This window comes from Eublepharis macularius, chromosome 11 (assembly GCF_028583425.1).
Source record: "Eublepharis macularius isolate TG4126 chromosome 11, MPM_Emac_v1.0, whole genome shotgun sequence".
NCBI classification, from domain to species: Eukaryota; Metazoa; Chordata; class Lepidosauria; order Squamata; family Eublepharidae; genus Eublepharis; species Eublepharis macularius.
The window spans coordinates 84,407,311-84,420,511 of record NC_072800.1 but is presented as its reverse complement, the minus strand read 5'-3'; the positions used below and the strand labels follow the sequence as shown (position 1 = coordinate 84,420,511).

Sequence of the window (13,201 nt, the reverse complement as noted above, 5' to 3'; positions counted from 1 at the left end):
TCATGGGAACCAGAACAGCCCCCTTGGGACTTAGCTGTTGAGCCGGGGAAAGGAGAGTCCATAGGTCTCCCCCTTTCATGTCATGTTCTCTTCACAGTGGCAAAAACTGGACTGTCTGCTGGAAACTACTTTGAGGGGATACAAGCCAAAAGGAAAGCCAGAAGGAGTTCAGACTGAGTTCAGACAGTCCATGCCTATGTTGCCAGGGGAATTGATTGAAAGGCGCCAGACTCTCTGGCTTTACGAATGGCTGACGAAAGCCACGAAGAGGGCTTGGAACGAGCACATATTCGCCGGGAACAGGGCCTCACGAACAGCTTGCTCGCAAACAGCAGATTGGCCTGTTCGTGCCTTTTTTTTGTTCACATTGCTGTTCATGCCCACCTCTAGTTGAGACCCCTTCACATTGCCACCCCCCACAAAACCTCCCTTCTCAGGGATACAGGCAGCCACAACTCACCACCCAATCAGGGCTCTCTTTACAAGGCAGAGAGCCCTGATCTTTTCATACACCCAGGCCCCCTCTTTCCTTCTCTCAGAGATATCAACAGACAGGAAAGTCAGTTCCTTATATTAACCACTCCTCAACCAGTCACTGCCCAGGGTTGTTGGGTCCACCCTGCTTTACTTTTTCTGCTGCCACCAATTTCACAGATCTATATTTGTAGAGCCGCCAAGAAACAGATGGGACTGTGCACGCGTATGCATTTTTTTTCCCTAACAGACCACCTTCAGTCAGGAGGGCTTAACTGTGAAGAAGGAGTGAACTTTTTATTAAAAGTTTAACAACACAGAACTGGTTCATACATAGTTCCTTCTCACTTGAACTTTTGGCTTTAGAGTTTATGCACACTTCAAGTCTTTTGGTTACTATGTGCAAGGTTCTCTCTTAGCTAGGGCAGACTCAGCTGCGCTCTCTGTTGTTTAAGATCCTCCTCTGCTGTACAAAGCTTTCTCTCAGCTCCCTAACTCTCACTTTTAACTGCATTTTCCAGCTGCCACAGCACCCAACATTCAAACAACTCTTATTGGCTGCCTCTGAAAGAGGTACAAGCAGACCTGCCTGTCACACAAAGCAATGCTGCATGTACATAGAAAACACTTGAGAGATAATGGTGAGACAGGTACCCATAATCCACTTGTAAATGAATATCCACATTATTTATTTCATGGCTTGTCGTTACGTAGGCCTTTCTTCAAACCTATGGTTTGTCATCACATTCTGGCATGTTTAATACATTCTACAGATTGCTGACCACATCTTTGTGGGCACTAATCTCCCTTTGAGATATTACAACTATTCACTGGGAAATTAGTAGCGGACAAGCCACAACTCATCAGTTAATGAGTTCGTCCAAGATGCATAAATCTGAATGTACACTGATTCATAAAAAACATTGTCTAAAAGGAATCCATAGCACCAGAACAATTTACTGTTATTATCAAAAAGAGTCCACTACTGGACTCTTTTTGATTTTGCTACTACAGACTAACAAGGCTAACTCCTCTGGATCTATTACTGTTATTATGGTACTGTTTGTATTCCACACTGCAGTTATTCACATTTTGCAAGAAGGAAAATGAATCTGACAGACTATAACTTACCCATGAGTCCTTGGCTGAAAGAGGTTGCAAAAGAACAAACAGTATGGAATGGCTTCCCTATCTGACTTTCCATCAATTTTGGAAGGAAATGGGATATAAATACATAGATTCCTGGGAATGTATAACAGGGCTGCATAAATAGCTGAGCTGGAAGCCTTTTCTAAAGACAGTTTTATTTCAAAAAGTCTGAACTACATACAACCATATGAAATTGTGTTACATTGATCATTGGTCTGTTAAGGTCATTATTGTCTGCTCTGACTGGTGGAGGTTGTCAAGTAGAGTGTCTCAGATAGACACCTTTCACATCACCTTACCACTGGTTTCTTTTTACTAGAGATACTAAGGATTGAACCTAGAATATTTTGCATGGAAAGCAGATATACTTCAACTGAGTTATACGCCCAAGTTACCTCTACTGTCATCCATCTCACCATCCCTTGAGTGTTCTGATTGTATATCAGGCGGTGTTTGGAGTACAGCCACGCTATTCTGGTTTATAATTTTCAACTTGAGCTTTGGCTTTGTCCGTTTTCTTCTTGGTATAACAGCACTGAGGCTCTGTAACTGAGACAGTCCCATTTCCGTCAAACAGACTCCATCCTGAGTGTATGTCTTCGGTGGGTCTATGAAATTAGCATGAAGCATAACAGAATATAAAAGCCCTTAATTAAAAAGTTGCTTACAAACAAGTACATTTATTATTGCTCTTCAAACCCCTTCCCCTCTTTAAGGAATAACATACCACATAACCCATTCTAATACGACAGCAAGTCTTCCTGATCTGACAGCAAAACTACATTGTTTCCTTGTGATCTTTCTGAGTGCTTACTGCAACTACCTGTTCATGGTTCTCCAGCTTGCGCTATAAACTGTTTGTGGATCACTTAAACAAGAAAGGACTCCAATAAATTTTAAAAGAGCACTTGCACATTTAAAGTAAATCAAATTCTAGGTGCTTTAAAGATAAAGATCTAACTTAAAAATAATGCCATTAACAAGAAATGACAGTATGGCAAAAAATAAAGGCAATGTTCATGAGACATACTGATAATGCAATTTAAAAAAACCAAATCGGCTCCAAAATGAAACCATGTTAGAGAAAAGCAAACAAGAATGTTAAATGTACCAAGTTCCTTTGCCTTTGTTATAATCTGGGCTGCAATTAATGATTCACAACATTCAGAGGAAGGCACTGAAAAAGAAAAAAATAATTACTGGATAACTAAAGGATTATATTAATGTTACCCTTAAAAATTAATATTCTCCATAACTTCTATTTTTGACACCAATATCTTTGCTATTGTTACATAACTCCTGGCTAGAGATGGGCACGGAACGAAAAACAACCAAACTGCTCGGTTCGTGGTTCGTTAATTTCCACAGAACATGAACTTAACGAACTCACCCAATTTCCGAACCAGTTCAAGGTTCGGGGATCAGGGGAAAGACTAGGATGGAGGGGGGAAGGAAAAAAGCACCCTTTTCCCAAACACCTCCCCAGTCCCCAGTCAGTAAGAAAAACAAGAAAGCAAGAGAAAAGAGGCTTTTCAGCCCCTTTTCCAATAGCCAGAAGTGCAGGCCAAAGATCCAAGTTCCAATCCCAATCCCAACACCACAGCAAGCCACCAAGCTCTCTTCCCTCTCCCACTCTAGAGAAACTGAAACCAGGAATCACATGGCTTCCCCTATTTATGGTTGGCAGAAAAACCTGCCTAACATGGTTTTGGTGTTACCATGGCTGCTGAAGGCCCATCTCCTCAGTTGCCTTGGAGATTCTAACCCTCCCCCCCTTTTCCTGGCTGGATAGGCCAGAGTGGGAGCTCTCTAGTTGGCAGGGACAGCTGCCAATCAAGCTTGGAGGCCTCAGATTGGGGGCAAGCTAAAGACTGCCACCGTTGCCTGGGCTAGGGAGTATTTGGTGCCAAAAGTATCCGAACTGGCAATCATACGGCAAGAAAAGTTCATTTGGTTCAGAACAATGCAGTCCCACAGAACGCGTGGTTCTTTGACTATGAACCGGTCGTTCCGTACGGAATTTTGTTCTGTAGTTTGTTTTGTGCCTGTCTCTACTCCTGGCCGTTACCATCAGACATGATAGAACTGTATTGTTGTTTTTTTAATAATTTAACCTTGAGGCTGACCTCACTGGGAATTGACACACCTTCATAACTTTTTGTATACTTGTACCAGGAATACAGGGAAGGTGGCATGGTATAGCCTGATCTCATCAGATCTTGGGAAACTAAGCAGGGTTGGTATTTGGATGTACAGGAAGACTCTGCAGAGGAAGGCACTGGCAAACCACCTCTATTTGCGCCCCCCCCCCCCAGTTGGAATGAAGAGGCAGACACAAGAGTTGGGAACTAAAAGGGCCACTTTATTGAATAACAACAGTATAACTTGTCAACATGGCAAGGGCCTAACTAGTGGTACAGGTCCGGCCCTGGGGTCCTTCTTGGACCTCTGCCTTATAGAGGTGGGTACGAACCAGGAAAAACCCCAAACCATGCAGTTCACGGTTCATCCCGTTTCACAAACCACGAACTATCACAAACTTACCCCAGTTTGTGAAACAGTTCATGGTTTGTGGTTCGTGGGGTTTAAATACCCCTTTCCATGCTGCTGCAAAGCACCAGAAAAAGGGGCATTTCACCCCTGCAGGCTTGAATCAGCTGCTTGTCAGGGAGGTTTTAAATGCCCCTTCCCTGCTGCTTTGCAGTAGCATGGAAAGGGGCATTTCACCCTCACAGGCTTCGATCAGCTGCTTGTCGGGGAGATCCCCAACAAGCAGCTGATCTGGGGATCTAAATGCCCCTTTTCCTGCTGCTTTGCAGCAGCATGGAAAGAAGTATTGGGGTTTAACACAAACCAAACGAACTGGTAGACCAGTTCATGGAAGTTCATGGAAAATGGGCTTCCATGAACCGCTAGTTTGTGAAGCACGAACCAGCCCAGTTCGTGAGGAACTTTAGTTCGTCTTGCAAGTTCATGCCCATCTCTACTGCCTTGACCAATCTGGGCGAGCCACTCTCTGCCCCAGATGGGAATCATCTATTTTATGGCAGGGCTCTGGCCTGGCCAGGCGACATGGTTTCTCCCCTTAAAGTTCCACCCCCCAGCCACAAAGCTGGGGGAGAACGTATTCTCACTTGCCTTGAAAGCCCCTTCCTAGGGTTGCCGTAAGTTGATTGTCACTTGGCGGCACATATGGATAGACCGGGAATACAACAAAAGGCTCAGTATGTAAATTAAAAAAATGATTGCTTACTAATAACAAAAGAAAAAAATTCTGAAAGCACAAGGCCCAATCCAAAGAAATTTACGATCATCAAAATCTCACAGAAAATAATGGAATTTACAGTCCTATGTATTTTTTGCTCAGAACTAACTCCTACTGTGATTAATGAAGCTTACTTCCACGGAAGGGCATACAGAATTGCAGCCTATTATCACTCAGCTTTTAATGCTCATCAATTTAAGCAAAATTTAATCATGTATTTCTTTCAATTAATTCCAGAAACGTAGCAGTGTTAGTCTTTTGCTGTCAAAGTAACAGACTCTTTTGGCAATTAGGGGTGGTAACTGCAAAAACATATCAGAAGGCTCAGTTTCTCAGGACAAGGTGTATCTATGTGCATAGGCAAAACCAAAAGGCAGTCAAAAGAATGAAGAATAGGTATTGACCACTCCCATCTGTTGCAGAACTGGAAAAGATGAATTTGAATAAGTGAGCATAAACATGCAAAGAGAAACAATTGCTTTCTGTAGTGAGCTAACCATCCTTAAATGCTTATTGAATCCAAGTCTAATAGTATCAGATCTGCATATGAATTCCAGCTCAACAGCAGCTTCTCCCAGAAGTCTCCTCTTGAAATGTTTCTGTTGGATTACTGCAAACTTTAAGTCTATTACTGAATGTCTAGGGAGGTTGAAATGTAAATGGCAGAAGGTTGAATGAACCCTTGATACTTTTTTATGCAACTGGATCCTGTGGCAGTGGATGCAGCAAAAGAGATAGCACGAAGGTTTGTTGCAGATTCCACTGGCAAAATTGAACAGTGAATGAAAGAGAATAAACTGACCAAATCAGATATTAAAATTTGGAACACTGAGAAACTAGTAAAGGAGCCTTTCAAAACCAGGGTATGGGACTTCAGCAGAAAAGATTTTAAAGGGAAAAGCTGCTGAGTTGGGATTTATATGCAGATTTGGTATTATCACAGTTGAAAGGGTTTTGGGATGGTTACCTAACTACAGAAGATAATTCCATTGGGATAGCTGTGTTAATCTATTGCAGCAAAATAAAAAGAACTGTAGTTACAAGCAACATATGCATGGATTGCTTCAGATGGGTAGTTAATGTTCATCTGCAATAGATAAGCAATTTTGAATCCCATAGCACCTTAAAGACCAACAAAGATTTCAGGGTATAAGCTTTGGAGAGTCAAGCTCCCTTTGTCAGATGGGTGGGAGCGGACAGAAGTTACAAAGAGAGGCCGAAAATATTTCAAAGGGAGAATTCAATGCTAAAGTATTCATCACGAGACTGAATACTATCTCTCTCCCAGATCTGAAGATATATTTGGGTTTACTCACTTACTATGGGTGTTAATAGCTCAGCATGACCCACACTTTGCAGATGTTAATTTTGTCTGCTTATCACATTTTACACTGCACCTTCCTTGATTAGATTTTATGTTTATCCCATTCTGCTTATTTTTAACATATACGTGTGACCCTCATACACTCTATAGATTGATTTCTTTTTGGTCACTATTTCAAACTGCCTCTTTTTGTTACATCTTCCCACACCTGCCCATCCATTGCTTGTAACTCTAAGTATAAATTATGGCTAGGATGTACTCTCCAGGCATGTGATAAAAGTAAGCATTGTCTCAGAAAAGTTTATGCTGGAATAAATTTTGTTAGTCCTTAAGGGGTCATGGGCCTTCTGTTTTATTTAACTACAGAAAGCAATTATTCCTCCCTACAGGTTTATGTGCACTATTCAGATACATTCTAGTCTGCCATCATGCATCTGATGAAGCATGTTACAGCTCATGATAGCTTATATTACAATAAATTGGTTAGTCTTTAAGGTGCCTCAAGATTTTCTGTCATTTTCTTCGGATGGCGAGGAAAATGGAAAGTGGAGCCATCCAGCATTCCAGTGGTAGTACTAATTTCTCTCACCCCTGTTGGTTTAAATGCCACTTCCTCACCCATTCTGAAAACCCTGACAGGAGTCAATGAATTTTAAAAAGCAAACAAAACTAAAATTTTAATCTGATTAGATTTCCTTTTTGAAACAGTAGGAAACAACATTCTTTAGAGGCTAGAGTCAGGATAATTGGTGGGGGTGGAGGAGCGAAGGGTACATCTCAGAAACGAAACAGCAGTCTCATTTGTTTAACAAACAGTGAGAATGAAGGCAAAACTTGTTAATTTCTAACTTAAAGGGCAAATAGCAGCATAAATAAGGAGGGATCTGGACTAACAGCTAGAAGATTTACCATATGAAGAAAACCAGGATCATCACAGGCCACCATATTGAATTGAGACATTAATACCTCACCATAGTTTGAATGCAAAACTTTTGCGTCTTGCATATACAAATGGCCAATTATTAGAAGCACACAAAATTAAAAACTCCTCTAAAAGAGAAGAAGTTAAATCTAATGGCAAAAAGCACCTTCAGTAGTCCCCAAATAATCATACTTCAAGCACCATATAGCCTCCTGATCCAAGGCTAACAAGAAAATTCATAAGAGTGGTGGACATGATCCTTCCCTTGGCTCCTCTCCACATGCATAATCAGAGCTAGTAGCAGCATCCCAGGTGTCTCTCTTCCAATTGTATGCATACAGGTCGCTAACAGAGAGACACACTAGGAATACTGATACTGCTTCTTGTTCATTTAGCTTGGGCCCTTCTGGCCTGGGAAGACTAGCAATAGTGGCAGCTGCTCTTCCTGGTGCTGGTTTGTTCCAAGCAGAGACCAAGAAGGTCTGGCCTGTACTTGAAACAAACAGCTGCCATATTCTGGTTGTACTACAGATTCCAAACAGAGAGGGTGGCTGGACCAGGGTTGAGGAGCAGTCCTTCCCAACTATCTTGTAAATTGCATTAGCTTATTTTCTTGGGAGAGTTACAATTACATGAAAAGAATGGACATATACAAGGACTGCAGGGAGAGGGTGGCATGTTAGAACCACAACAATGTTTTCCAACAAAGCTGGTCTTGCTTGTGTGACCCTCTCTCTACAGGTCTAGGGCTGTATATAGGGAAAGAAGTAGGGCACAAGATACAGATGGATACAAAAACTTTTGGCAGTCCTCACCACCATTTAGGGTAGTAAACTTAGGGTAGTAAACTTCAAGTGCATTTTTATTTCTATTATTGTAAGCTTGAGGGAGGGAACCCCTAAACGTACTGGGTGAAGGTATGCCAGCTATCTAACACTGGGTGTAGAACCCTGAAGAAAACAGAACCTTCTTTTTTCAAAATCATGGGATCTGAATGGTGTGGCATTTCATTTTTCTGATATCATATTTCAGAAGATTTACATAGCCATTGGGAACAACAGAGATCAATCCATCTCTCTACTGTACATTGTTTGTATTCACCATTCTGTTAAAAAGACAAAAAAGAATTCTTCTCTAAAGAAGCACCTTGGCAATTAATTCAATATCTGCAACCGACAGAGATAAAAATGTGTTGAAAAGCTTTGCAATTGTGCTGGATATCTGAAAGAGAAATTTCTTACCATTTGCTGGTGGTATATACGGCCTACACATAGAACAGTCAAAACCACTGTCGGCTGTGTTTTCCACTTCCTCTTCTGTGTTTAAGTTTTGACAGACTGCATGCATCCATCTGCAAGTTAAATGGAAGAGGGGGGAAAAGATGAGCTGAATGACACACAATGTACCAAAAAGATCACTCAGGCATTTTTGAGATTACAAGCATGAAAGGAATACAGGATGTAAAGTATCTGGATGAAACTATATTAGATTTTCCACGTGGGTAAATTGAAATACTGAAAAACGATCAGTTCAAGAAACACCTACTTTCCCCTTACAATTAAAAAAATATATCCAGCCTGAAGACAATTTTTTAAATAAACATATCTTTTTAAATAGTTTTTGGTTCTGATAAGATACTTTACTGACCCTGTGCATTTTGTTCATAATGAACATAAGAAGCTGCCTTAGTCAGGCCCCTGGCCCATACTACTGACTTCCAACAGCTCTCCAGGGTCTCAGGAAGAGATGAGACTTCCCAACATCTGCCTACGATTTTTTTTTCACCTGGAGAAGCCAGTGATTGAATCTGAAACCTTCTGTGCGAAACTTTACATGCTACCACTGAGCCAGAACTACCTTTCTAATAGGCCAACACTTCTACCTCATTTTGTCCTTTCTTAAGATCATGCCTTGTTTCTTTGAAGCCACACATAGTGTGGAAGACAAATCGGATCTGTATTTTAGCAGTCTAATTACCAGGGCTTTTTTTCAGCAGGAACGCGGTGGAACGGAGTTCTGGAACCTCTTGAAAATGGTCACATGGCTGGTGGCCCCGCCCCCTGATCTCCAGACAGAGGGGAGTTTAGATAGCCCTCCGTGCCGCTCAGCGGCATGGAGGGCAATCTAAACTCCCCTCTGTCTGGAGATCAGGCGGCGGGGCCACCAGCCATGTGACCGTTTTCTCCAAGGGCAACCCACTGAGTTCCATCACCTCTTTTCCCAGAAAAAAAGCCCTGCTAATTACCACCTATGTCCCACAGAATCAATCAATATCAGAATGTCCACAACCATGGATAACTGGTGAGGGAGGTGAGGTTCAACACTCCCATTCTTTATTGCTCAGTGCACAAAGTGTGCTGTATTAGGAATGTTTAAAAGGGATAATGAATCCAACTTCAACTGACCTCACATATGTGTCCTAACACCTTGTTCTGTTCAAATATAACACAGGGTTTCAAATGATTTCTATTATGAAAAGGAGAAAAGGGAGAGATATACAGAGAAAAGAATTCTAGCTGTGCAGATGCATATTAAAAATCAAGAGAGTTACCCTTGTCTGTTTTGGGAGGGGATGATTTTAAAAAGGACCAAGTTTGCAGAAAAATCTGACCCCCCCCCAATAAAACAACAACCAGTAGAGAGGTTAACACACTCACCCAACAGAATCAGGACCGGTGTCTTTAAAAAAACAAATGCCTTCAGATGTCAGTGTCTATTGCTAGGCAACTACAACAGTATGGACAGCTTTCAAACGTTGGTTTCTGTCAGTAAAATGTGGGACAGGTACAAGGTCCTTTTCCAGGGCTGCTTTGGCCTTCAAGGGAGAACACACCAGCGCCAGGGCCAGTAGCCACCAACTTGCTACCATGCAACTTGCATGACTCATCCAGACCCAGCTGCTTGCTACTGTTAACTGCAGCCAAGCCACAAAAGCTAGTGCAGCGGTAGCGGCTAGAATTTTAGACTAGGATCAGGGAGATTCAGGTGTGAATCTGCCCTTTGATGAGGAAGCTCATTGGGTGATGCCATAGGTAAAACTGAATTTTCACTGAGCAAGCAATTGTAGGAATGTCATGTTATTTTCACAAACTGAGGCTTACATCCAGGGCAAGTAAAAATAGACATGAACTGCACAGGGGAATAAAAACACACACACTTGCCTATGGGAGCGGCAGGGTACATAGGGGCTGGGAACAGCATCTGCACATACCCCCTTCAGCTCTGCTCACTGCTGTCGCTGCCCCACCTCAAACTCTCCCCCTTCTCTCCACTGCAGTGCAACCACAGCACAGCTCTGCTGAGTAAAGAAAAAAGCCCTTTAGCAGTACAATTCTAAGCAGAGTTACTACTACTGAGTAACTCTGCTTAGGATTGCACTGTAAAAGCCTTAGATAGTGGTGGGAAAGGGAGCAGGTGAGTTTGAAAACGCAGCTCTGCTCTGCCTCCACCCCTGAAATGGTTATGAGAAGAGAGTCCAGATGGGCACTTCACCTGCACCTATCCTGTAATTTCCCCTCTATGTGAGTGAAAATAAGGTTTTCATTTTCTCCAAATTAAAAAAAAAGCAGAATCCAGACTAGTCATGCCATTGCAGGGGAAAATCACAGTGTGGAAGCAGAGATCATGAACCAAACTCTAAAACTCAGGAGGTGGGACACTGAAATCAAAAGACCCACAATCATCTGGTAGGCATGCTTTTTGGCTTTGCAAGGCATCTGTTTCTTCAAGCATTGCATCTGGTATTCGTATTAAGGAGATGTTGGTTTTAATAACATTTAATAACGTTTGATTTATATACCGCCCTTCAGGACAACTTAACACACACTCAGAGTGGTTTACGAAGTATGTTGTTGTTATCCCCACAACAAACACCCTGTGAGATGAGTGGGGCTGAGGGAGCTCTGGAAGAGCTGTGACTGGCCCAAGGTCACCAGCTGGTTTCAAGCGGAGGAGTGGGGAACCAAAGCCAGTTCTCCAGATTAGAGTCCCGCATTCTTAACCACTACACCAAGCTGGCTCTTCTCTTTCATCTGTGATATAAGCTGTGGTTTTCTCCTTCAAAGCAATTATTTGGGTCAGAAAACACCACTGATTTTCACAGCTCTGTTAAAGAGAGCGAGTAAATTCTAACCACCACACTCGTAACTATACCACTTCTCATCCTACATCACATTATGAAGAAATGATTGTGCTATGAAAAATAATTCAGTGTATTAGAAATCCTGACCTGTCACACTGCCTGCACTGCAGAATAAGTTCTTCTTCTCTGTAATTGCAGCCACAGACTGGACAGGTAGATAAACTTGCACAAGGAGCACATTGTGTATAATTATTCTGCCATTCACATCTTAAGCCGGGAGAAGTTGCTCCACAGTGTCTGCACCAAACACACCTACAAAACACAAAACAAGAGTGGCTTTCTTAAATTGAACACACAATGTTATTTGCTTAATTCTCCTAAAGCATTAGTAGAATATACAAATCCTGGAATAATCTAATAATTTTTCCCTCAATAGTTTAGGATTGAAATTAGACACAAACAGACACACATACACCTTGAATAACTGTGCACCCAGCACTATATTAACTGAAATACATATTCCAATGGGCAGATAAAAAAGTCAACAGTGAACACAACAACAACTGAAGCCATTACATACCATTTGCATTTCCACCCTCCTTTAGGAACTGTTTGCAGTGGTGGATCTAGGCAGTACGTGTGATAGCTGATATCACAGTCATCGCAAAGGAGCAGCCGTCCTGGGTCGGTAGCCTTCCCGCAGGCTTCACACACGGTGCACTCCAGGCACCTCCAACCTTTGTGCAGCACCACTTTTGTAATCTACACAGAAAAAGACAGCCTGCCAGTTACTCTCAGAAACCCCACAGGAATCTCAGTAGTTTTATTAGTTTTTATTACTATCCATTTATCTTCATCCTTTCGAGAAAGTATTTTGTGTGTGTGTGTGTGTGTGTGTGTGTGTGTGTGTGTGTGTGAGAGAGAGAGAGAGAGAGAGAGAGAGAGAGAGAGAGAGAGAGAATGTTTGCAGTCCTTCCCACCCACCCCCACCCCCGGTGAGAAGTGCTCCAGTCCAAACTACTGAAAAATCAAAAAATCCTCTTGCAGATGTACGTTCAGTGGCAATGTGTGTTCAAAGAGTTTGGATGAAACATCTGCTTTCAGAAAATCCCTTGACTGGATTAGGGGATACACATTCTCAACTGCTGAAATTTATTTTTTATTTTTATTTTTTTACTTCATTTTTCTTCAGACCACAACTGGTTTACACACTATCACTCATTTGAGAGAGTGATGTGTGAATCAGCATTTCATTCACAAGCACAATTTGCAAAGTGAATGACATTCTGGTACAAGACTTAGGAAATAAATGGAGACTTCTTTGAAAGCAATACTTGGTGATTCCTAATCAAAATTTTTAGTATAAGAGTTTTCCACACTATCCTTCAAAGCATGCTTACACTAAGTCCTCTGTTGTGGAATAATTAACCTACAGCATAGTCAAAATAATTATGGGGATTAAAATAATCTCTTCACCATTGTGAATACTCCTGAAAAAGCACCACATGTACAGGAGATGACCAATATATGAGAGTGACAAGGAATCTATGTTATCTGATCTTGCACCCAAATTCATACAATAATTTGAAACAATACACTTCGTAACACTATCTCTGAAAATGTGCTATTAAAATAACATTTTGAAAATGCATAACTATTTCATTAAGCTTATTCCAGACTTTAACTTAAATGATGTGGCACATGAAATAAAAAACACATTTTAAATAACAGCACTTCTAAAATGAAATAGGCTCTTTATACTTTTTATGTTGCAGCACACAGCTTATCAGCTGTGCATAAGCCATCTTACAACTACCCAAATTTAATTTGCACACATTCTCTCCTAGCCTAATGAATGTAAAACATTAATTAACTACTCTACTTGCTGTCACTTCTGACAGCCAACAGACAAACTGAATTAATTGAACCTTATTGCCTTCGTAAATGAAGATGCAGTTTATTTTTTTTTTCAAAAAAAATCCTGCT

At 41.5% G+C, this 13,201-nt stretch overlaps 1 protein-coding gene across 6 annotated transcripts in view; it reads right to left on the bottom strand.

The window, feature by feature from the left end:
* The window catches only part of KMT2C (lysine methyltransferase 2C), a 198,163-nt gene that overhangs the window by 57,545 nt on the left and 127,417 nt on the right, over positions 1-13,201 (bottom strand). For all 6 annotated transcript variants that reach the window (XM_054991675.1, XM_054991677.1, XM_054991678.1 and 3 more), the window contains exons 18-22: positions 11,796-11,977; positions 11,363-11,527; positions 8,376-8,485; positions 2,735-2,800; positions 2,019-2,231 (exon numbers count right to left, since the gene is read on the bottom strand). In XM_054991675.1, the coding sequence (XP_054847650.1) occupies positions 2,019-2,231; positions 2,735-2,800; positions 8,376-8,485; positions 11,363-11,527; positions 11,796-11,977 (736 nt within the window). The remainder of the gene's footprint in view (positions 1-2,018; positions 2,232-2,734; positions 2,801-8,375; positions 8,486-11,362; positions 11,528-11,795; positions 11,978-13,201) is intronic.